The 26412-nt window shown below is 33.2% G+C and overlaps 1 protein-coding gene across 1 annotated transcript in view; it reads right to left on the reverse strand.

Moving 5' to 3' along the window:
* Window positions 1–26412, reverse strand: part of MUC19 (mucin 19, oligomeric) — a 117169-nt gene that overhangs the window by 82777 nt on the left and 7980 nt on the right. Inside the window, 25 exon segments of the mRNA XM_061206671.1 lie at window positions 1885–1917; window positions 2429–2470; window positions 3480–3509; window positions 4051–4082; window positions 4771–4912; window positions 6571–6696; window positions 7617–7773; window positions 8438–8677; window positions 9266–9460; window positions 9555–9659; window positions 10701–10839; window positions 11150–11301; window positions 11540–11640; window positions 11734–11786; window positions 13623–13869; window positions 15751–15877; window positions 16314–16408; window positions 18319–18468; window positions 19177–19314; window positions 19491–19575; window positions 20192–20284; window positions 21518–21653; window positions 23091–23214; window positions 23638–23760; window positions 24435–24645. Of these exon segments, the coding sequence (XP_061062654.1) occupies window positions 1885–1917; window positions 2429–2470; window positions 3480–3509; window positions 4051–4082; window positions 4771–4912; window positions 6571–6696; window positions 7617–7773; window positions 8438–8677; window positions 9266–9460; window positions 9555–9659; window positions 10701–10839; window positions 11150–11301; window positions 11540–11640; window positions 11734–11786; window positions 13623–13869; window positions 15751–15877; window positions 16314–16408; window positions 18319–18468; window positions 19177–19314; window positions 19491–19575; window positions 20192–20284; window positions 21518–21653; window positions 23091–23214; window positions 23638–23760; window positions 24435–24645 (3076 nt within the window).

The following is a 26412-nucleotide window of genomic DNA, read 5'->3' on the forward strand; positions in this document are numbered from 1 at the left end:
GAAATTAATGTTTCAGAGAAATTTGATTAAATAGGTAAATAGATGTCGAAATGTAAAATTAAAGTTTAAAATCTATAGACCACAAGTAAAAAGTCAAAGACTCTTAACAGTTTGTATATCATTTTTTCCCAAAGTTTTCTTCTAAAATGTTAAAAAACAAACAAAACAAAAATAGAAAAAAAAATCTTCCCTGAGTTTATTTTTGTGTATGGTGTTAGGGAGTGTTCTAATTTCATTCTTTTACATGTAGCTGTTCAGTTTTCCCAACACCACTTATTGAAGAGGCTGTCTTTTCTGAATTGTGTATTCTTGTCTCCTTTATCAAAGATAAGGTGACCATATGTGCATGGGTTTATCTCTGGGCTTTCTATCTTGTTCCATTGATCTATATTTCTGTTTTTGTGCCAGTACTATACTGTCTTGATTACTGTAGCTTTGTAGTATAGTCTGAAGTCCGGGAGCCTGATTCCTCCAGCTCCATTTTTATTTCTCAAGATTGCTTTGACTATTCGGGGTCTTTTGTGTTTCCATACAAATTGTGAAATTTTTTGTTCCAGTTCTGTGAAAAATGCTCAAAATGGATTAAAGACCTAAATGTAAGGCCAGACACTATCAAACTCTTAGAGGAAAACATAGGCAGAACACTCTATGACATAAATCACAGCAAGATCCTTTTTGACCCACATCCTAGAGAAATGGAAATAAAAACAAAAATAAACAAATGGGACCTAATGAAACTTAAAAGCTTTTGCACAGCAAAGGAAACCATAAACAAGATGAAAAGCCAACCTTCAGAATGGGAGAAAATATTTGCAAATGAAGCAACTGACAAAGGATTAATCTCCAAAATATACAAGCAGCTCATGCAGCTCAATATCAAAAAAACAAACAACCCAATCCAAAAATGGGCAGAAGACCTAAATAGACATTTCTCCAAAGAAGATATACAGATTGCCAACAAACACATGAAAGGATGCTCAAAATCACTAATCATTAGAGAAATGTAAATCAAAACTACAATGAGGTATCACCTCACACCGGTCAGAATGGCCATCATCGAAAAATCTACAAACAGTAAATGCTGGAGAGGGTGTGAAGAAAAGGGAACCCTCTTTCACTGTTGGTGGGAATGTAAATTGATACAGCCACTATGGGGAACAGCATGGAGGTTCCTCAAAACACTAAAATTAGAACTACCATATGACCCAGCAATCCCACTACTGGGCATATACCCTGAGAAAACCATAATTTAAAAAGAGCCATGTATCACAATGTTCATTGCAGCTCTGTTTACAATAGCTGAGACATGGAAGCAACCTAAGGGTCCATCGACAGATGAATGAATAAAGAAGATGTGGCACATATATACAATGGAATACTACTCAGCCATAAAAAGAAATGAAATTGAGTTATTTGTAGTGAGGTGGATGGACCTTGAGCAAGATGGGAATAAAGACGCAGACCTACTAGAGAATGAAACTGAGGACATGGGGAGGGAGAAGGGTAAGCTGGGACAAAGTGAGAGAGTGGCATGGACATATATACACTACCAAACGAAAACTGATAGCTAGTGAGAAGCAGCCACATAGCACAGGGAGATCAGCTCTGTGCTTTGTGACCACCTAGACGGGTGGGATAGGGAGGATGGGAGGGAGACGCAAGAGGGAAGAGATATGGGGTTATATGTATATGTATAGCTGATTCACTTTGTTATAAAGCAGAAACTAACACACCATTGTAAAGCAATTATACTCCAATAAAGATGTTAAATAAAAAAGTCTTCCCTGAAAAGTGTAACTGCAAAGGTATAATACTGAAAAAGGAAGTTTTGGAATTTTTTTTAATGCCCTCTTGATTAAGTTGTGGTTGATGATTATGGCTTGCCTGTGCCTGAGCTACTGGTCACCAGTGTAATTGCTGTGCAAAAGAGGAGACAAATATTTGGAAATGTCTGTTAAAATGGTGTTGAAAGGCAAGATTACGAAGTATTTATTTAGACATGGGTTAGATATCTCTAAAATTCAAATAAATAATGAAATGTAACAGCTAAATTCATTTACCAGAAGTACTCCTGTACTTCTCTGACCACTGCTTTAATTACAAATGATTCAATTAAAGTTAAAATTCCTTGGTGTCAGTTGAAAAGAAAATATAAATTATTTTCAAAGAATTTAGCATAGAATTTTCTTCTGTAGTCACTTTCTTCCAAATTAGTAGTATGTAGAATGTTCTTTTGAGGACACATGATCTCTGAATAGGGAAGAGATTCTTCACCAATATCACAGTTGGAATGTAGACCCTGCTATTTGGCATTTAGGAAATAAATAAATAGAGAACGACAAATTTGAGAAAAGGGCCAAATGCCTGAGTTGCAAATTCACTTTGATGCTTATTTAGAAGCTAAAAAACAAATAAGCATTTTTTTTACCTGCTTCAGCGCTTAGTATGGAGGTAGCTGTTGTAGTAGAAACTGTTTAGGGAAGACAATATTTATGAAAATAAATTACTTAAATAATTTTGCTGGAAAATTTAGTTCAAGAAACCAGTTGCCATAAACTCAATAAAAGTTTCTGAAGTTGTATGCAGAGGTTAATTAACAAAACAATCTTTCATTAAATCAATATGAATAACACTATATACTTACTGTATGCCCGACAAAAATAACTAATTATTTTCTGTTATTACCACTGAACCAAAATCTCACAGGAACTTTATAAGACAGGGCCAAAACGAACCCTGACTTGTGATACCTTAGCTTTAGGAAAATAACCAATGATAACTAAAAGAAATAACACTTCACTGATGACCACATACTAAATATATTACCAAAACCTAAGGTTTCCAATTTACTATACTATCTCTTAATTGACACCACCTCCAAATATTGATCAACAGGAAATAAATTCTATCCCTGAATCATACAAGACAGGAATGTGTCAGTGTACTGTAGCAACTCTAAGTACACTTATATCACCAATGTATTACAAGTTCCAAACCCAAAGTTAAGCTGCATTTTGCCCAATACTCTCTTGAATGGACATAACTGAGATAACATTATAGCTTGCAACAAATACATGAGTTAAGAAAAATAAATTAACATTTATTTCTATGTTTTCAAGTCATCTCCCAGTATAATCATGATTTCAAAATATTTACTTCACAGGAGATCATATTTACTTCTTTTTCATTCCACTTGTTCCAATTATCATCTAAAAATGTCAAGCTTTGGATGATTATATTTAACTAATAAGCATACAATACCTATTGTACTTTCTAATCATATTTCTAACTTAATTCACAGGAGTATAATGAAATAATATTTTTACATATTTTCTAGTAACAGTTAATTTTAATTTGAAATTTTATATCAGCATATTTACCAGCATATCTTTTACTGGCACAGATTCATGTGAAACTATAAATGATTATCCATAAAAAGACATCAGAAATACACATTTAAACCACAATGATGATTTTACCTGTAAATGTTGAATTTGCAGGAGCAGTTTCTGAAATAATTATAAATTACTATTATTGACAGGAATGAAAAATTGTGAATAAAAATTCTAAAACTCAAGTTGCCTATGAGTTATCTGGCTTTTTTAATTTCACTTCTTGCAATTTCAAATGCAAAAAAGGAGTCGTTTATATATTCTTTGGAAGCTTATTGAAATTTCTTTTTAAGATATATGTTGCACATGAGTAATCCTTCAAGTATTGAATTCTATCTATATAATCCTCACCTTCCACTCCATCCCTTTATTAAACTATTTTAGTTGATGTCTCACTCTTTTAATTCCCAGAACCTACAGACAGGTAGGAGTGTGGCAGGAGGACTGCCCCATCTACCAGTGGTTCGAAGTGCCTTGACAACATTGGTTTTGAACTGACCCAATATGAACAAATACCATGAAATGGAATTGTATCAATCCACTGAGGAGCAGTCTAAAGCATTAAGTATTTACTCCTCTGCTGTTGATGGTCTGAAAAGATTCCAAACCCTTTACCTCATCTTTCCTAAATCGATTAGACTAAAACATAGTGACTCACCACTGCACTCCAACTCTCCTGCGATGCAATAGCTGAAAGTTAAATTATAAACAAAAAAGAAACAATCAAAATAAAAAATAAGAATGAGGTTGAAATTTTTAGCTCCTAATTACATACATCTCCCAAATTTAAAATAACAAATTGTCTAACAGTGAAAATCAAAACAGAACCAAATAAGAGAACAGTAAATAATTGTTTCCCCAAGAGCATGCTGTGGATTCAAACTGTTTTTTTTTTGTTTTTTTGTATTTTTCATGTACTGTTTCCTAATCTTTTCACTGAGGAGTTCTTGGGACCTAAAGGAATGTTTGGAGTCAAGCTGTAAAGTTAGTTCTTAGATTTTAAGTTTCAAACATGACTTTTTTTGATGGCCATGCCGCTCTAGTACAGACCTCCCCTCTTCACTTCCATGTCACTGTCTGAAAGCCTATAAACATGATCTTACATTTATGGAATGAAAACTTTCTTTTTACCCAAAAGTACATAGTGACATTTTATGTTCTGTCTTCTGCACAAAGTATAAGATTTAACAAACCATTTGTTGATATGTGGATTTACTGAAAACACAAAATAACCAACATAAGTGATATAAAACTGAACCTAAAGCTGACCTTCCCATTTAGAAATAACAGTTAAAAAATATATTCACTGATTTTTTTCTTAATTGTTTTCTAAATAAAAATGGAAGAAACAGAAATACTGGACAGTTAGAGAATTTACCATGTTCTCCCACAGTTATCTTGGATCACTCCACCAGCAGGTATGATGTCATTATAGAAGCAGCTGCACTCAGACAAACTGACACATTTCATGGTGTTCTCATCCAGGAAGGGAGCACTGTCTGGGCACTTAGCATAACAGCCTGTGTGTAAAAATGACCCGCAGTTCATCTCTATTTGCTGAAACTGCATTCTACCTTTGTAAACTTACTTCAATGGTTCCATGAACCAAAGTAGATAATAGCAAAACAACAGCATACTCTTAGCGAAAATATATAAAATTGAAACAGCCACTATGGAGAACAGTATGGAAGTTCCTTAAAAAAATAAAAATAGAACTACCATACGACCCAGAAATCCCACTACTGGGCATATACCCTGAGAAAACCATAATTCAAAAAGAGTCATGTACCACAATGTTCATTGCAGCTCTATTTACAATAGCCAGGACATGGAAGCAACCTAAGTATCCATTGACAGATGAATGGATAAAGGAGATGTGGTACATATATATAATGGAATATTACTCAGCCATAAAAAGAAATGAAATTGAGTTATTTGTAGTGAGGTGGATGGACATAGAGTCTGTCATACAGTGAAGTAAGTCAGAAAGAGAAAAACAAATACCGTATGCTAACACATATATATGGAATCTAAAAAAAAAAAAAAATGGTTCTGAAGAACCTAGGGGCAGGACAGAAACAAAGATGTAGACGTAGAGAATGGACTTGAGGACACGTGAAGGGTGAAGGGTAAGCTGGGACAAAGTGAGAGAGTGGCATGGACATATATACACTACCAGTTGTAACATAGATAGCTAGTGGGAAGCATTTGCATAGCACAGGAAGATCAGCTCAGTGCTATGTGACCACCTAGAGGGGTGGAATAGGGAGAATGGGAGGGAGACACAAGAGGGAGGGGATATGGGGATATATGTATATGTAGAGCTGATTCACTTTGTTATAAAGCAGAAACTAACACACCATTGTAAAGCAATTATACTCCAATAAAGATGTTAAATAAATAAATAAAGATGTTTTGTTAAGAAAAAAAACTTCAACAGGATTCAGACCCTCTTGCAATGAATATAAACCTGAGAATTTAGAAATTTTGGCTGATTTAATTTTTTTCTAAAATGTTTCCTAAAATATTTTAAATGATTTACTACTTTAACGACAGCCACGATGTTGAACATAATGCAAGACTTGGATAAATATGGGTCTTGAAATGTGAATGCCAGTTCTAAATATCTACTTTCATAAGGGTAGACGAAGATAACAGAAATCATAATAAAATGGGCTGAAAATATCCCAAAGCCTGGGATTTAACACAGATGTGACTTTCGGAAAGTTTTTGTATCATCTTGTTTTCTTGCCACTTCTTTCTTTTTCTCTAAGATATGTAATGCTAGAAATAAGGTAATTTTTAACTGTGGGATATAGTTAATTGGCCTCCATTCAAGTGAGACTATATTATATGTTGCATTCTGAAACTACATTCTCAACAAACTACCTTGTCTAATGAAATGTATAAAGATTGCCAATGGGATCAGATCGCTATGTTCTCCCTATCCCTCTCTCTCTCTCTCTCTCTCTCTCTCTCTCTCTCGTTAAATAGATAATTTATGTCTAGACAAAATGTTTCAAATGTAGAAATATTAATGTCATAATAAAGATAAACAACTATTCATTAAATTACAAAATGTAAGATACTGAATTGTCAGTATCTTAAAACACTTTCCAGTTTTAAGATACCAGTATAATTTGCACTTCTTCATGGAAATTATTAAAATATGTCTTACCTTCTAAAAGTGCAGAAAACTTCTGGCCAATTACTCTATCTTTGCATGTTTTTGCAGTCACTGTACCACAAGGTTCATAATGCCAGCTGCATTCCCCAGGTGCATTATAATAATCACAGTAGATAGCTATGATTGAATTATATCAAATTACTTGCATTCATTATATGACAATTTTCAACTTTCATTTTCCAAAGCATTTTTATAAGAGTTTTTGAATGATACTAACAATAAACAGAACTAAAGTATATCATTCTGTCTTATCAAGTCCCTTTGGCTTTATCTAAATTGCCATACGAGCAAAAACAGCTTACAAAAAAAGGAGGGAAAGCATATAGAATCAAAATAGCACTTTTCTTTGACATCTCACAATAAGATTGGTTTGAGGTGGAAGAGTAAATATTAATTTTCCCATTTTTTAGCTATTTTAGGTCATAGTCTATATTCATGGTTTTAATGTCTAAGCTTAAATGAGAAAAATAAATCTCCAGGAAAATTAAGCTTCTTTAATATGTAAAAAACAGTTCCCAAATGAGGCAACTAAAGATTTCAATATAATATATAAAGTTGTACATAATAAACTAAATAAAATGAGGATTCAATTTCAACATTTCTCATTTGGCACATTTTCTCTTATCATACCTTCCTTTGGAAGGAAATGTGTTGACTAATTTCTACTAAAGTTACCACATTCCACACATAACAAAATTCAATTTATATTCATTTTACAGTTTATCTTGACTAGAACTCTGTAGAAGTTTTCAAGATGATGTGTGAGGACTTCAACCAAAAGTGATATATGAGGTAAATATTTAAGAATATATAACTATACCAAGATAGGTAAACAGTTCATTGTTCATTTACGTATGAATAAGAAATATTTTCCATCAATATTCAATTTTCCCAATCATAAACAAACATTAACATGTGTTTAAACCTGTCTATGCACAAGAATATGTATTTTATAGAAAATATGAGGAGACAAATGGTTGTTTAACAAAACAATTCTGTCTGATTACATTTTGAAGAACAACAACATATGGACTTACGACAGAGATCTGGTTTTCTCCATGTAACACAGACTCCAACCGCACTGCATGCTTCTGCGTACATCGCCACAGCTGTGCAGAATCCCAGGTACTTCCCCTCCATGTCACATGCACAAGCTTCTTCAACACATGCATCATAGTACGCACTGGGGTCCACCTAGGAAGACCATGTTGCAGCAAAAATAGACATGAGATTTTCTTTTCTGATAAACAAGGAAAATAAGAAAACAATGAACAGACTGGGGAAACAATATAACCGCACCTGAAAGAGTTAAGCAATCTTGGTTATTCTTTAGCTGTTACTACTAACAAACACTTGTAGCTAGACTTGTCCTTCACAAAGCTAGTTACTCTCTGACTCCATATGAATTACCCTTTGCACCTGGCATTTCTTCTCCCCTATACTCCCTTGTAGCACTCTTCATTTCAGAAAGAAGGTCACAGGCAGTAACTTCAGGGACACCAGACCCAGTTGCTGAGCTGCCTGATGCCAGCTTTGGCCATGAATTTGCAGAAAAAAAGACATGCAAGACCTTAATTACTTTGAGCCTTATCACCTACCCCAGACCATGAGCCCCAGGCTATATAACCTTTCCCTGTTCCCCAGAGAAGGGGGGCACAGTTCTTGAGGCACTAGCCTGCTGTGTTTTCCCCTTTGCCAGGCAAAGATTAAAGCCATTTTTCTCATTGCTCCAAAACTCTGTCTCCATATTTCTTTTCACCATTGGTGCACAGAAAGCCAAGATTTTTGGCACCACGCACAGCACCTGAGTACCTGAGAGCAAAACCTGTGCCTGTCATTGCTCTCAGAGCCCCACTACCTTATTGTGGCAGTCTCTGAAGGTGCTGTCCCGGATGATCTCACATTTCCGCGCAGCCCAAGCTTTACAGTATGGGTTTGAGTCACATGGGAAGGTTTGAGCTACTGTGTCTGAACATTCTTGACTTGTTTTCCAGCTATTTCCAAATTCCAGTGCTCCAGCAGCTACTGATGAGTATCTCGTTGTGAAATCATCCTTAAGATCGCCATTGTTATTTCCACAAAGACCACACACTTTGCCCTATATAGATCAGAAAGGGAACTTTAAAAGTGAGTTATGCTAGAGACATATAGAGAGCTAGATAGATATGGATAGATAGATATATGATAGAGATATTAAGATTGTGTATATTATAAATCTATTTTAAATTCCAAATTTTGGATGGAAACCAGAATCTATGGATAAGATTCTGCTCCCATTTAATCCAAGATATCCTATATTGCAGTATTGACCAAGATAAATGCCTTAAGAATTTAAAAATAATTATATTCACCAGCTTCAAATCATACAGGAGTACTCTTAGGTTCTTAGAATATTTGTTCCAAGGATTACATTAATTCTATCTATACACCAAGCAACCACATATGGCTAAACTAGAATGCTTCAGGTTTATTGCATTTATTTTTCACCAAATTCTATCATCTTTGATTACATTTAATATTTCACGTAAGGTTGAATAGATGTGGAGCCTTGTTCTATAACAAAGACTGCCATTCTCCCACTTTCCACATTTGAATATGTCTCTAATCTTCAGCAGCAAAAATGATTTTGCTTCTATTGTTATTTGCTTCTGTTATATTATTACATATATGAATGTGATATACATACATTCCAGCGTGGATCCAATAACACAGAAATTCTTGTATTTTTGTCCCAAATTATGGTTATTCCACTTAAAATTTTCAAAATCAAGTACAGGCCAATGGTATGAACAGAGTATGAATTTCCACTGAGTTCACATTCCTTACTTTCTGTAGTTTTGACTGCTGTGACTTTACCATCTTGCAAGACAATATTCTGATCCTGTAAATTAAAAGATAGACTTACAAAAACATTAGTTTTATTTGGCAGTGCATAATCTGAGAGAAAAAGAAAATAAAGAGAAACAGTACTGTACCTGAAAAGCAACTATAATTTTTCTTGAGCATGTAAGCCCATCTTCACAACACGGGATGCTTTCAGTTAAAATACGGAATGTGCCATTTTCATGACCACAATAATCCTTTAAAAATTAAATGTTAATAATAGTTTATTTATATCAGGGACATGGAACTCAATTACAATATTTGTATCAGACAAACATTCTTAGACAGTGACACCTTGTAATCAATAAATTACCATATGTTTTGTTATGGAATTTCCAAAAGACAATGGCGTAACTGTGTTATGGGTCTGTAGTCTTGGCTGAGTCCAAACTAGTTAACTTGTTTTGACTGAGTCCTTTTCCCATTACCTCTATACAAGTTTAGAATTATACCATAGATGTATATATATTTAAATTGTGTAAGTTTATAGTCTTAGATTTATTTCTAGGCTCTGCAAATAGCTAGATAAGATGTGGGGTTATTTTCCTCAGTGATTTATGTGAAATTTGATATTCAATCAAAACTAATGCAAAACAATCCAAATTTCACCCATTACATGTTACGTAGGAAGCAGTTTAGGTGTATGGAACAAGCATGAACTCCAGAATCAGACAGATCTAGGTTGAATATGGCATTTTCTCCTTAGTAGTTCATGTTGCTTAACCTCTCTAATCCTCAATTTCTTCATCTCCATCATAGGAATAATAATATAAGCCTTTTATATTGTAAGTGATTGAATGTAATAAAATATATAAAATCGCTTGGCAAAAGCACTCAAAAAAATGTAACTGTCATTGCTGATAGTGCTGTTGTTAAAATAATGACACATAACATTTATTGAGCATTTAGTATGTGCACCAATATTTTCTCTACTTTGGTTTCAAGTAGGGGCTATTTCCATCCCCATTTTATAGCTAAGGAAACTGAGACACAGAGAGATTAAGGAATGTGCCCAAAGTAAGTCATACATCTGAGAAATGGCAGAGCCAGGAGTGAAATCTAGGTCTACTGCCTCCAGACTCATCTTTACATTATGTTACATTTTACTGCCTTTGAGAAACATATAAGGGGCCATTTTTTTTTAATCTCACTTTTTGAGAATAAAATACTCCAGACTTCATCTACAAATAAATAATAAGAAGTAAAGAAAAATTGTGATAAAACACACTTGCAATTACCTCGATAAATGAATACTGGCAGAGACCATCAAAGCTGTAACTTTTTCCATCAAAAGATCTAACATGACCTTCCCCATAGATATGGCAGGTGGTTTGACATTCATTTTGTGTACAGTTCCAAGATCCTTTTATGCAAGTACTAAAAGAAAGCAATGATACAGTGTGGTAATTATATTACATCAAGATTCATATACTCATATTGTTTTTGTAAAGAAGCACAAAACAATGTTTCATATTGGTTTAAATTTTGCAGTTTCTTCATTATCTGATGTCCATCGTACATAATGCTATGTAAAATTTCTATTTTAAAGATAGCATTTTTTCTAACTAAATTGGACCATTATTTTTCAAAATATCCCAAAGTATGACTTCTTTCCCATAAAAATCAGAGCAGATTGTACACTTTCTAATATCCAAAACAAATAAAGTAGTCATATTTTATTATGCACCATTTGTTGCAGCCAACCGAGGTGACACTTCCTTGGTCATACTCTTGTCCACCAAAAGAACATGGGCAGTCATCAGGGAAGACACAGTTCCCTTTAGAATTTCGAACCATTCCTACAGGACAGTAGCATCCACGCTTGCAAGGCAAGTTCTCCTACAGGAATAAATATAAAATATACACCATGAGGCACTAGCCTAAATACATCACATTATCAGTTTTAATTGACAATGCAGAAATATACCAAGTATACATTTAGAGTCAACATTTGACAAATCAAAATGACACACAAAAAATAATATGACCTTCTAATTACTTTTCATTGATGTTTTAATTTCCTTCTTCACTGAAACAAAAGTTTTAAAAAACTAAACTCTAATACCATGTCACTTACTTCAAAACTAGGTATGTTCCGAGTGCTACAGGTACTGTCAACTCTTCTCTGTGCCTTAGGATTCCTACAGTCAACATATTCAGCCCCTCTAGAACAATTCTCTGTGGAACAAGGGAAGTTGTTAATCAAGGGCCTCTTGATCTGCTTATTTTAACCAAAGTAGATATCTTAAGCATCATGATTTCAAAACTTACGTAGCGTTAAATCAATGGGAGTCTGGCAAAGAAGAATTCCATCTCGACATACGCTGGAAATAAAAGAAAATGATACTTTTTTTTTTTTTAGGCTGTGCCGTGCAGCATGAGGAATCTTAGTTCCCCAACCAGGGATCGAACCCGTGCTCCCTGCATTGAGAGAACAGAGTCTTAACCACTGGACTGCCAGGGAAGTCCTGGAAATGATACGTTTAAATAAAATTCCAATGACAGCTTCTTAATACACTGTTACAGCAACTTTAACCTCTCATTCATAAACCACCTGTTTTATCACAAATAATAAGACCAATGAGACACAGTCTCCCAGAAGATGCATAAAATGTACCAAATTATAAGATATAATCCTGTATGTATTATAGAAATGTGCAAACAAGGTTCTTATGGACATACAGAAAACTTCACGGAAAAGATGGCTTGATCTTGATGGATGAGTAAGATTCAACAGATATTGCTGATAAGATGCAAAGTGTGACAAAGGAAAGAACAAGGTATGTTCCAATGACTTGCTTGATAGAAGGCAGGATACATTACAGGGAGAAGTACTAGAAGTAAGTTACAGACAGATTTCAGAGAGTCTCAAATGACATGCAAGTTTGTTTCTATTCTTTAGGCAACTGTCACCATAACAAAAGTGTTTGAGCAGCTAAGTGGCACAATCAGAATAGTACTTTAGATTTGATATTCTAGTGGTAGTACAGGAAACATGAGACAGAGACAGAGAGAGACAGGGCAAAGAACAGCCAAGTTAGCTCTCACAGTAGTGCCAATAAGAGGTCTTAGAGGTCTGAAACAGGATAATGATGAAGGCAACCATAATTTGGAGGTGCTGGCCTAAGTTTTATTAAAAAGGTAATCTACGGATTCCCCAGCATCTACAGGGAAAGTATCATTACCAAACCCCAACCAAATGTTTTACATATTTGATGAAAAAGAGTTGATACACATGCTTTCCTTTAAAATGACCAAGAAAAATTATTCATTGCTAAGTGATGTCTTTATGGAACTAAAGAAAAGAGAGAAGGTGCATCCAAAGTTTTTTTGGAATAGCTGCTTCAATTTTGCAGTTATGTTTTTAAGAATTGCTATTTATGTGTATTGAATTAGAAATGTGGATAGACTACTTTGCCCATTACAAAAAGTTACAATTCTTCAGCACTTCCTACTGCCCAGGAACAAAGTTCAAACTCTTGAGTATGGCCTGGTCACTGCCTTCTTTTCCAGGGTAATCCTGTGCAACAACAACCTGCATGTGCAATACTTTTTCAAACATTTCCTACATCAGTTCATTCTGTTTACTCCACTAGAAGTCACTCTTCACACCCCAATTTTGTCGGGAAAAAGATTCATCCCTTAGGAAAACTGAAATGCTGGTCTCCTCTGAGAAGTTTTTTTATCTCCTGCAGTAGCAACTGGCCCTTTTTGGTACCATATGATAGTATACAAACCTCCTTGCAGTATCTGAGTCCAAGACAATGCTCACTCATCTTTGTAACTCCAGGGCTCAGCACAAAGCATGGCACACAGTAGATATTTATTGAATAACTCTTTGTTGAATGACAAATGCTGAGAGACAACTAGGAAACGTTGTCTGAATATAAAATCATTTTGCATTGTCTGTATGTAGTAGCTGCTAGAATATTTTTTCTACTGTCATTTAAAACCAAACAAGAGTGGGATAAATCAGCGATGGCCATTACAGTGTAGTGAACACTCTAGGTAAAAGAGGTAATATCAAACTTTAATAAGAAATACAAAATTTTAAATATGATAGGTCTAAAGAGGACTTCATACTAGCAAAAGACTATTTCTCTGAAAAGCACAGTCCCTTGATTTCAAAGTCATAACAAGTATATTTGTAATTTCCATACCATTTATTGTCACCAATATGGATGAGTTTGCCTGGTTGCAGGACTTCGTCATTTATGTAGCAGTCACACTGAGATTTTGGAACACAATTTCTTTCATTAGTCTGGTACATTCCATCAGGGCAAGTGCATCCATCAACTAGAACACCTTCCATATCGCAGCTCCTATCTCTCTCTGACAATGATCGGCAGGAACTATTGCAGGTTTTTACATTGTACCTGAAAACTAGGCCGCTTGGACAAGATTGATCTGTTGGTATAGGGAAAAATAGTCAACATGTAAATAAGCAGGAAAATTAATAATCTTACCTCAACTTGATGTTTATAGGTATTATAGTGAATTAATCATAATTGAGATTATGAATAATAAAGGAAAAGCTACTTGTCCTTTTTTTCATTATTTTTTTCTGTCATTTTTGAGACACTACTCTAATGTTTACACATTCTGCTGAGAATAAAGCCCATAAACAAGATAGGCAGTACACTGCTCTCCTGTAGCTTATATTCCTGGGGAAAGAACAATTGTGGTGCATGCTAAAAAAGCAAGATAGGAAGCTCTAAGTGTGTACAGCTGGGAACCTGCATTTAGTGAAAAGCAGGGGGTAGATGGACAGCATGAAGACAGCCTGGAGAAAGGTAATTCTATGTCTGGTAATTCTATGTCTAAATTACAAGAGAGGGAAATTCTTTCAAAAAGCAAGTAGAAGAATAGAAACTATAAGCCCAGGGACAAGTAGCCTTTAGAACTTGCACGGCCCATGTAAGCAGCTTGGTCTTTAGCCTAAAAGCAATGAATTGCCATTGACTTGTTTTAGACTGGAATGTCACATGATCAGGTTAGTTTTATTTGGTTTTACTTTAAAGATTATACTGATTTCTCTGCAGAAATTGGATTAGAGGGAACCAAGACTGGATATTGAAGGAGGTTATTGCAATCACCCAGGAGGAAAAGTGACGGCTTTTGAACAAGGTTGGTGGCAAAAGAGATGGAAAGATATGAATGAATTTGAAAGAAATTTTGGAGGTGAACTTGACAGACCTTACTGATTGACTGGATATTGGCTATGCAGTATTAAGCTTTATCTATAGAGATGTGTTTCTACAAAAGTTTTTCTTTTTTGTAAACCAAGTACTTCTCTGAAGTCATATTTGAATAGTGCAATAAACATTTTTTTCCATTAAATGAAGTATTTATCAGCCTTCTAATAAGATTTTTTCACTTTTTCTTTACTGAGTACAGTTGATTTACAATATTGTATTAGTTTCAGTGTACAACACAGTGATTCAAAATTTTTATAGATTATACTCTATTTTATATTTATCACAAAATATTTGATGCATTCCCTGTGCTATACAATATATACCTGTAGCTTATTTATTTTATACATAGTAAATTTGTACCTCTTAATCCTCTACCCCTATATTTTCCCTCCCCTTTCCCCACTGGTAACCACTAGTTTGTTCTCTATACCTGCGAGTCTATTTCTTTTTTGTTATATTCACTAGTTTGTTTTATTTTTCAGATTCCACATAAAAGCGATAACATACAGTATTTTTCCTTCTCTTTCTGACTTTAGTGTAATAAATATTTTAAAACAAAATAAGATTTTTTTTTTCTGGCCACGTGGCAAGAGGGATCTTTGTTCCCTGACCAAGGATCCAACCTGTGCCCCCTGCAATGGAAGTGCAGAGTCTTAACCACTGGACTGCCAGGGTAGTCCCCAAAGTAAGATTTTGTAAACATAGTAGTTGAGCCCTTAGTTTACTAATTTATTTTTTCAAAATAAGTTATTAATATTTGACTATCAGTTAAAAATGCATGTCAGAACACTATTTAAATTTCAGCATACAAAAATTGAACAGAAACATATATTTATATATAAATGCATATATATTATGTTCTTGTTAAAATATGAATGTATTTAATCAAGATAGAAGAAATAAACCAAGAAGTAAATATGCAAGGATTGCAAAAAACATTTTTTGAAAAAACATAAAATCATCTTTGAAAGAACAAAGTACAAACTTGTAAATACACATGCTTAAAGTACACCTAGACACACACACTCACACACAACTGTTGTAAAATTGAGAAGAAAATAGAGTTATCTAAAGCCTCTATCCTGCTTACCACAAAGCCCAGCTCTCCATCCTATCATGTAAGTTTCCTTCTCAGCACATGCTTTCACATAGTTGCCTAAAATTGTACACAGGCAGTCTTGACTATTTTCACAAGTACAAGTGTATTTTTTGCATTCCTTTAAAATAAGAAACCAATTTATATTACATTATGAAAATATTCAGAACAGGAAAACTGTGTATAACAAATCAGTTCATAACCACTCCTCTTCCCTGAAAAACTTTTGTCCTTGAAACTTTTGGAATTACTTCCTTTCAAAAATATACAAAATAGCAAATCAATTGTTAAATGAGTTTTCCAAGAACTTAGAAAAGACAGAAAGAGAAACTTATTCAAGACTTTTCTCATTTGGGGTTATTTTGCAGTACCTCTTTTTGTTTTGAGTTGGTATATCTAACAATTGAATAAATTAGTATAATCCAATGTTAAATTTAAACATATATCTTAATCTACTGACAATGGCTGCTATTTGAACATTTTTAATATCTCATGCTTCTTTTAATATTATCAAAATATTTCTCAAAAAAAGCTGTTAATATTAGACCCTCACATACCTCTTGATATGGTTTAGGGTCCACAACTGAATGGCAGGAAGCAAAAGGCCCACTCAAATCAAGAAGAATTCCACAGTGCCTTTCAGCAAACCTTTCTGGAAGAAAATTAATGCACCACATATTAGATCAATAATGTCATAATTTTTTGATTAAAAGAGAAAGTGTAAATTTTTAACTTTTGTCTTTATTAAAACAATTGTGTTTTTAAAGTGTTTTGCTATAATTTGTTATCACTATATACAAAAATAGCATGATATAATCAGAAACTATTTAAACTTAGAGGCAAATCTTTATTAGCTTTGGACTTTTATATTAAGTCAGTTAACATTTTCTGAAGTGCAGTTTCTATATAAAAATATGAATAAGGGAACCAGAGTATTTATTTATGTACCTTTTAATTTAAAATACATATTTATGTCAAATTATGAAAGGTTGGTACTGTCACCCAAGTAGGTCAGATCAGTGTTTCTGAAGGTCATACATTAGGACAACCAGTATCAATAATTCAGATATGCTAATTTTATTTTTAACTGCTTAATTGATATTTGGTTGGTTTATAAATAACTAGTCTCAGATTAAATTAACAGAAGAGAAAATTCACAAAAACAGCATCTGAGTAGAAAATGTTTTGCTCAGTGATTTGCAGATTCTTAAGGATGATGACCATGACTAGGACAAACATTACTAAAATTTTTTTAAGCTATTTGTTGATTGGCCTTTAAAAGTTACTGTCACCAGGAAGCAATAAAGGAAGATGACTGAACCTATTTAAAGGACATTGAGGCCAATTATGAGGCCAAACTTGTAACCAGGTATCACTGTTTTTTTGTAAACATTATTAACATCTTATTATAGTTTAATTTTCTGTATTTTATTTTATTAAGTTATATATAAAACACTGAAAATTGAGTCATTTACGTATCTCTCAAAAGTGTTAACATATAGCCTGCTTAACATAAATTGGTTTGGTTTCTATGAGATATATATGTTTTTTACCTATGCTCATTTTTTCATTGCAATACCCACAAAACAAAACAACAACAATTAAAACCATGAAATATGTATTACCATGTAGATGTTAATGCATTTATCAGCTCATCTTTTAAATCAAAACAAATAGATGAAACTTTCAAAAGGAATCGCTTTAGTAATTTTTAAATATTATTAAAAACTGATCAGACATTTGTTTCAAATATGCAGATTAATTTAGAAATAACTAATTAACATATCATCATAATATATCTTAACTTACCTTCCATTGCATTCCATTACTTATGAAAGAAGCAACATAAAGTGAAGTAAGTATTAAAATCAGCAATACTAGGGGAACAATCAGAGAAAGACTTGGACTCAAAACACTTGGATTATACCTTATTAAGAACACCCTATCTAAACTCCATTATCACCATCTACATTAATGGAGATAATAAACTCATCCATGTCCTTCATGAATATTTGTGGAAATAAATTGAACTAATAGGTATGAAAGTCTTTGGTAAGCTAAAACATGAGCTGAATCATACAAGTGTACAGTTTTCCCATTAAGATCTATATTTGGGGTTTGGTATACATGATGGCAGTGGTTAGGAGACCTGGATCTAACTATAGCTGCATCGTTAAGTGTCTCAGCAGTTAGGGTGAGTCTCGCTATTTAAAGAAATGATGACTTCTACAACTAAATAAAATAGGAATAATAATAAACTAAGTGATAGGTAAAGTCTCCTCTAACCCTATTATTCTATAACCATGGAGAAAACTGTATAAGGAGGAAAAGAGTGAATATAGAAAAAGACAGCTGTGTCTTTTCCCCAATGAGAGACATGTTTTCTAAGAGTGTCATCAACCAGCCTGATTGTTTCTCCACTGTTCCCTCTAAAACTGGGACAGTACAACAAAAGCTACCTGAAACCAGGATTATCTGGTGGTCTCATATTATTACCAGAATAAGTTTATAATTCCAGTACCAAATATCTAATTACAGAGTTTGACGTTCAATTAACATTACCTTTTTCTATACTGACGCATGAAGCAGTGTTTCCTTTAGGACAAGGCATCATTTCCCAAGAATTAGCAAATGCCTGAGATGTCTTCTCTAATATATTCTGACTTGACATGAAATCATCCTCTGCTCTGTTGTTGTAGGAACCACAGAGTCCTGTATAGAGCACAGAACAAATTTTAACATTTTCTCATCTTCTTTTTGGATTCATATTCAGTTCTTCGCTCAAATCAGAACATGTATAAGCCACCTGAGAGCACTGTCTTTCTTATCTGGACCCTTCTGACCCATGAGTTACATTTTTTTCCTGTGTATAAATGTCACCTTCTTAAGCAAAAGTATATTGCAAAAATTTAGACGGTTTTAAATGAGTAACTGTGGGATTTGCCATCGTTTCTTTGTTTTGTTTGATATTTGGACGGTATGTAAGAGCTGATTTCTATAACAGAAAAACTCAGTAAAAGAAATGTAATCTATGAGCAGAAAGACTAGTTATAATAGCTTGTATTTGAAACTTGATTTTCAAAAGATTTACATGCATAATATTTTCATTTATTCTTCTACAAGTCAAACCTTTAGTAACATATATTAGCCAAATGAAATAACAAAAATTATCAAATCTCACTTAATAAATCCTTAATTTAAAAACCTTAAAATTTTTAAATTGTTGAAAACCTTTAGGAAATAGATTTTGTAATAAATAAAGCTGTCCTCACTGTATGTTAGAATTATTTTACTGCAATATGAAAGGAAAGATTAAGTAAAAATGCCTTATGGTCTAATGTCATTACTTGAGACAACTGAAAATTACACTAGATGGTTACATTTGCACCTTGGAAATAAAAACATATCTAGATGACTTACCTACAGTGTCTGTGAATTGGTTGGGTGGCATGGAAACATATAATTGCATCACAGGAACAATTTGTATTTGCAGTTTTCCATGAAAGTATGTTTCTGCTTGAAGGTATGAGGAAGATGCATTGGAGATCTGTATTTTTTCTGTTAAAGTAATAATTTATATTAATAGCAACAGTTGACATATTAAACAGTTTTTGATTTCTTAAAATGCTTTTATACTTTAATAGATTTTTAAAAACAGAAACATTTAATATCCTTAAAAATTGAATAAATTAATGCATTTTACATTTATTTTTAAATGGTATTATTAAACTTACCTGAATAATAATAACCTTGATTTCTAATCTTGTCATTTGTGACTGTTCCATCTCTATTGAATATGTATTTGTCAACTGGAACAGACTAATATTTAAAACACATTGTTAGTTCATATTAATTTACAATATTAATTCATTTTAGTGTAATATATGAACCTGAAATTTTTTCCCATAAAAGTTTAATTGTAATGGATTAATTTATAAATATCTAAAATATAGAACATTTTTAAAGCATTTCTTATAAAAATTCTTTCAGGAGGATTATAAAGGACTTTTCATCCCTGATTTGTAGATGAGGAAACCAAGACCCAAGAAGGTAACTTAGATTTCCAAAGGTTGAACCACTTGTAAGTACCAAAGATCAAGCTAGGTGACCTCCCTCCCTATATAGGTTATCTCCACTTAAAATGATAGTTCCAAATACATGAAATTCTAAACAAATATAAATGTCTTCTTAAATGGGTCATAGATTTTAATAATCTAATAAGCACATAAGGCTGACCTGTGATTAGCACATTAGTTATGTGTCTATGGTAATTTTGATATACTTAAGGATCCTTGGAACTATCCAGCTCTTCCAGAGACTTTATCAATCTTATTATGCTTTTAATTTACACAGCAAAACCTCTCTTTTTCAACCTGAAAATTCTGAATTTGTGGAGCAATTGATTCGATTTTGCTTTAGGAATCTGATTACTTACCGAATTCAAGAGGAGTGTAACACTATTTAAGCACGTTCCTGACTGACCACTTGGACATGGACGAAGCTCAACACTAATAGACCAATCTTTATCCTGTTAAAAAATACATTTCATGTAAATGTTTATTAAAATGTCATTGAATATATGCTATTACTATGTGATTCATTCACAATGCATGTTTGCATTTTAAATATGCAAAAGGCTTACATCTAATCAGTCTGCTCTGAAACTAGAAACCTAGTTCAGTCAATGGTACAGTCTAGGATTGGCCAAGAGCTTTACAGATGGTCCAAGTTTCTTGCATAAGGTATAGACTATCTAAGTAGTCTATAACTGGTGGATTTTCATAGCATCATTTTTTTTTCTTTTAGCTTTACTTTTCGTCTTCTCCACAGGAATTGCACTGCATTATTGAGACTAATAGGACTTCGAGGTAATATAGCTTGTTTATTCTCTGGAAAATCCATGATGTTAACTTAAATCCAATGAGAGAGGTATTTAATTTGTCAACCCACAATAAAAGTCATACCAAACATTGACTTCCAGTTCTCATTTCAAGATCTAGGAATCTCTAATCTATAAGAAGCAAAGATTCTATATATTTGGACATATTTCCCTCTCACTTTGCCCATTCCCTATCCTCATGGATTATGTGAGGAGTATTACAAAAAAGGAAAGAAGATTTCAAAAACTGACTTTTAATAGCAGCAACTACATTTTTCAGATTACTGGTCATTGACCCATATCTCTCGCTTCAGGAGGCACAAATTCTGCTCATCTTTGTTTCTGACCAGGAAGGTTAAGTAAAATTGCCTGTTCTCATTCTAGCTAAAGGTACAAGCTACAAAATAGAATCCCCCTTTTACTGAAATTCAGATTACTTAAAATTTTAATATTGAAAGGAGTTTAAATGTAAGGATAACCTCTATCATACTGTTATATTATAAAAACTAAAAATAAATGTAAAAGAATAATGATGAAAGAGGAAGATGCTTTATGGAATGTAAAAGATAGTTTCATTTGAGGCACTAGTGAACACATACAAAGAAAAGTAGAAAAAGGAAATCTTTTCCTGGTGTATTTAGAAAATTATTAATAATGAAGGAGATTTTAATTGTTTTTGTTTAGCAAGAATTTCTAAGGAACACAGGTAATAATGATTGTCAATGTCAATATGTGACCGAAAGCAGATACTGAAACACATAACCAATGATTGAAGGGCTGTTTGTTATTTTTTAATAGTAAATAAAGATGAAGATTGTGTTTTAAAATGGCTGAGAAATAGTTTGATATATCAGTTTTCTCGTGTTGTAGACTATTACATACATGGATGGCCAAAAAGTGACAGTTTCCAGGATGATTGTATTTAACACCATCAAAGGTGGTAATCAAACTTCCTTCCACCTTACATCTTCCAGGACATAACATTTTAGTGCAAGACCACTTTGCTTCTTGGCATGTGCTGTTAAAATGCAATGGTTATGTTAAAGGTCATCAATTATGCTTTCTCTATGGTGAAAACAAATAACACAACATTTAAAAATCACAACTTAAACTACGACATCTAGTTAAGTTTTCTTACACCATTTTCATTCCCCACCCAACATCTCAGCTTTGATAAAATGTCTCATTGACGGTGGTATCCTGATATTTTAAAAGACTCTAATTCCATTGACCAAAATAATAACTTCTGCCTGCATTAAACATATAAAAACTTGTAAACTGGATTTCAGGAGTTTGTTTAAATGGAACACATTTCACTATTAGTATTACAGGTAATTAGTATTACCTGTTACATGCCACATTATAGACCTGCACTGTCCAATATAGTATAGAGACATAGCTACTGATTATGTGAAATGTGGCTTGTCAGTCCAGATTGAGATCTGCTGTAAATGTAAAATACATACAGACTTCTAAGACTTAATATGAAAAAAGATTGTATCATCTCTCAACATTTTATACTAATTTCATGTCAAAATGATAATATTTTGGATATGTAAAGTACATGATTATAATTAATTCCACTTGTTTGTTTCTTTTTGCTTTTTCAAATGCATCAACTAAAAGTGTTAAATTATATATGTGGGTCATATTTGTGGTTCACATTATATTTCTCTTGGACAGCACAGCTATACACATTCAATAAATCATAGCTCTTGTTATTCATAATTATTATTAATATATTATTACCAGGCTAACAGAACATTGCCTATTTATTGAGAAAATATTACAGTATAAATGATATATTAGTTTTCATTGAGTCCTTTTATTTCCTCACAAGGACACAGTACATTCTAGAAAGTCCTCTGAAGTCCAGCAGATATGTGGAATTTCAGAGAAAAGGCATAATGAGGAACAGGGAAATCTCTCTGGTCAGAATATTGTTCCTGAATGCAAAAGGAAGAATCAAGCTATTCACCTAAAAGAGAAATAATCTACACTAACTTTTGGCACATTAAAATCCTATCTGGATTAAATGTATCTTCACCAATGTAGCCTCGTATAAAAATTATTTGAAAAGTGTTGGGTTGTTTCTAATTGTATATTTTTAAATATTCCTGGCAATTAGCATATTGTTTCATTATTGTAACCATACTTTTGTATTATTCTTTGCTCTGTTTTGCAACCACCAATTGGTTTACTATTCAAAACACTCTTTTAGTTAGTAAAAAAACATTGTCTTTTAAAGATACAAAGAAAGCTCATACATTTTACATAAAACACAAAACTTGCCTCAAAAATTGAAAGAATATCAACACAGAAAATGCCAGAAGGTTGCTTTTTTTTCTGAAAAGTTTATTTTACATGTGGATTTAGGGAATTACTTCAAATTACATTAAAATATTAGTATTATTTCACTATCAATAAAATGTAGACAAAAAGCACACACACATACCACTGAGAACCACAAGAACCTTCACGGATTTCTCCTGACTGATACACCTTTCCATTAGATTCACAGGGACAGTCAGCCTTCAACACGCATCTCCCTTTCTCTCCAATATCATCCAATAGATAACCTAGAGTACATTATATAAAGTTAATCTCGAAACTATATAAACATCAGTAAATTCTCAAGCAGTGTATTGCAATATCACTTTGGAGGTTGTTCTTTCAAGTGTAAACATGCACTTAAAATGATAATTTCTATTTAAGAAATTTGAGAACTGGCAAGAGTATAGACAATTTTCAGAGCCACAGAGCAGTCCTTTTGGGCCTATTATAGAGCTAGCGAATCATCTGTGTAGTACCATGGCCCTCGGTTATTGTAGAGACAGAAATGCACATTAACTTTAAAAGCCTCTCTACCCCTCCCCTGCAGTATGTTAGAAGGATGGATTATAAATAGGTAATAATTTATTCATTAAATATCTTGTTAGAAACAAGATCCCACTATAACTGAGTCACTTCATTTTCAATTGTTTTAGTGTAAATATTATTACCTTCTGGGCAGGTGCAGCCACTCACACATTCGATGCCTTGAAAAGGAGCCACATTAGAACAAGTTGCAGGATTTGAGGGACCACATTCTTTGTAGATATGTTTTTCTGGGCATCTAGGTTTTTCTGGAGAAATATAGAAATATGTATACATGGAAATTAGAGGAAAATAAATGTGATAAAAACATAATATTCTAATGTGGATCTTTTCAAATGGGATTCTTTGAGTCTACTTTTCAAGATATGTCAGTTTTTAAAGATATTCAGTAACTAAATTATGCCAATTTCCCATGCATTATTTTATGATACAATATTTAATTTGGAGGAAATGTATATTATCTAGTATCATTTTACCTTACTTTGAAATTGGTATTCTATTTGTATTTTAACTTGTAAAGATTGAACTAAGTATAAATGAAAAGTATATTCATATTTGTATGAAACTCATTTAGGTTTTCTAATTTTCTGAAAAAAATAATTACTCATCAACATACTTTTGATAACTTTTTCAGTTATTTTTTACAGTTTTTACAGAATTTCACAGAATTACCCATTTTTCCCAATGACTTTTACTGATTATAAAGTTCCCAATTAAGATCTTAACACAAAGCACTTGTGGCAAGTAACCCCACAAAATGGACCTCAGTTTCCTCACAGGTACATGTCAGAGACAAGATTATGGTCTCTGAGGTTTCTTCCAGGGCTTACAGGCATTAGAGAAGATTACTTTGAAACATAGCCCAACTTTAAGTGCTATGGAAACTTCCTGATTTGGAATCTGCAATATATTTAAAACCTACCACAAACCACATCGGGATCATCTCTCCAGGATACATAGGTGCCGGGACCATCTGATGAACAGAGGCGGGACAATTCTGCATAAATGTCACAGGTGGATTTTTTGTCTCTACTTTGACAGTACTCATCAATGCAGATCACTTTGTAGTCGTTGGATAAAGTGCCAACCTTTCCACATTTCTCAAAGTAGGTTCCAATAATTTTGTTACAGTGCTAGGAAATGAAGCATGAAGTTTTAAGAAAACATAGGAAAAATGAAGAATCAAATGAGTATTTTGGGAAAGATAAATTCAGAAATTTTTTTGCATAATACCCTGTAGCTTTGACAGGAAAAGTTCTTGAACACTGGTTGAAATGGGGAGTTTTGAATTATTACATTTGGTACAGTGACTCCTAAAAGAAAACTTCACCTCTGATACTTGTGATTGCTATATGAGGACTTCAAAATTTGTTGTACCTAAACTCATCCAAAATTTCTCTAAAAGTGACATGAAGTTTAGAATTTGAAAAAATGGAAGGGGTGAGAAAAGGAAAGGTTGTCAATGCCAGAGATTGGGATGGTGAATGATTGATACCACAATAGACAGAGGGATATTGGCCCTTTAACTGTCAGTCTGCTTATATTTGATGAGCAAAAAAATAAAATGGACTGATTCTGTGCTTTCTTGGTGGGGGCCATGTGAGTCAGCTCTGGAAACATATCTGTTCTCATGTTGGTTAAGGAAGTAAAGACATATATTGTCAAGCACAAAAAGTTCAAATTTCAACATATTTTAATTGCCACATAGTTTTTTTCTATCTTAACTATGTTTGTTTTCAGAGAAATATAGAAGCTACTAGCAAGCAAATAACACAATTTGCACCAGTTAAGCCCCAGAACAACTGATAACATTCTCCAAGTGAGGTATAAAATTAAGTGAAATGAAATCTTCAAAGATTTTTTTTTTTAAATGTATTATTCTTTGTGTATCTTTCTCACTAGATTACAGGTTTCTTTGGAGCAAGAAATAGAACTTTATAATCTCTAGGCTTAACACAATGTCTTGTACATAGTAAGTTCTTACTAAATACACATTGGCTTTAATATAAATTTGTATACTCATTCAACTAACATTTTTGAGCAACCAGGCATAAGTTCTCACACACTGTGCAACTACCACAACAGTAAAACCTAATCCCTGTCATCACAGAGCTCATAATTTCTTAGGAAACATGTGAGAAAAACATGAGGAATTTTTATAGATCATAAGTACCAATGAGTGACATAGGGTAACAGAGGAAAGAGAAAGCAATTCTAACTGCAAAAATTAAGGAGCATTTCACAAGGAAGATAGCAGATGACCTTAGTTTGCTTTGCTAAAAGATGACAAGATGGTTATAAATACAACACCCATTGTCAATTAAAACACAAGTCTATTCTACCTATACTATTCATACATATCTTGGTCTTGAGAATTTTGTTCTAGATTGAAATAAGAATATGTGAAAATTCCTTCAGTCACCAAATGAGTGCAATCTACCAAATTCAACATTAAGAGTTTCTGCAAGTGCAGAAAATTCAGAATAAATGATGACTATTTTCAAGTGGTGTAGTCAAAAAGATTATCTGTAACTTTTTCAGAAAGAAGGTAAAGTATACTGGAAATGACAATTCAGACTGGCTATCTGGGGCAAAAGTAAGGGAGTGAGAGCAGAAAGTAGTTCTTAGGAACGCACTACAGGGATTTCTAAACTGTAAGAGTCAAGTCAGTCCTTATTAAGAAATAATCATGGAGAGGTGAAACATGTCAGTTTACAGACCAACTAAAACACTGTTCAAAGGAAATTAGAATTGTTACACTCATATATAGTAAATATCATTTAAAAAAACACTTATTTTAGCATCTACAGCTAGACTAAAGCAGAGAAACAGACCACAGGGACATTGGAGAGGAAGTAATGGCAAAATTCTAATAAGGTCTGAGTGTTAGAAGAGGATGT

Source organism: Eubalaena glacialis, chromosome 11 (assembly GCF_028564815.1).
Source record: "Eubalaena glacialis isolate mEubGla1 chromosome 11, mEubGla1.1.hap2.+ XY, whole genome shotgun sequence".
Lineage (NCBI taxonomy): Eukaryota > Metazoa > Chordata > Mammalia > Artiodactyla > Balaenidae > Eubalaena > Eubalaena glacialis.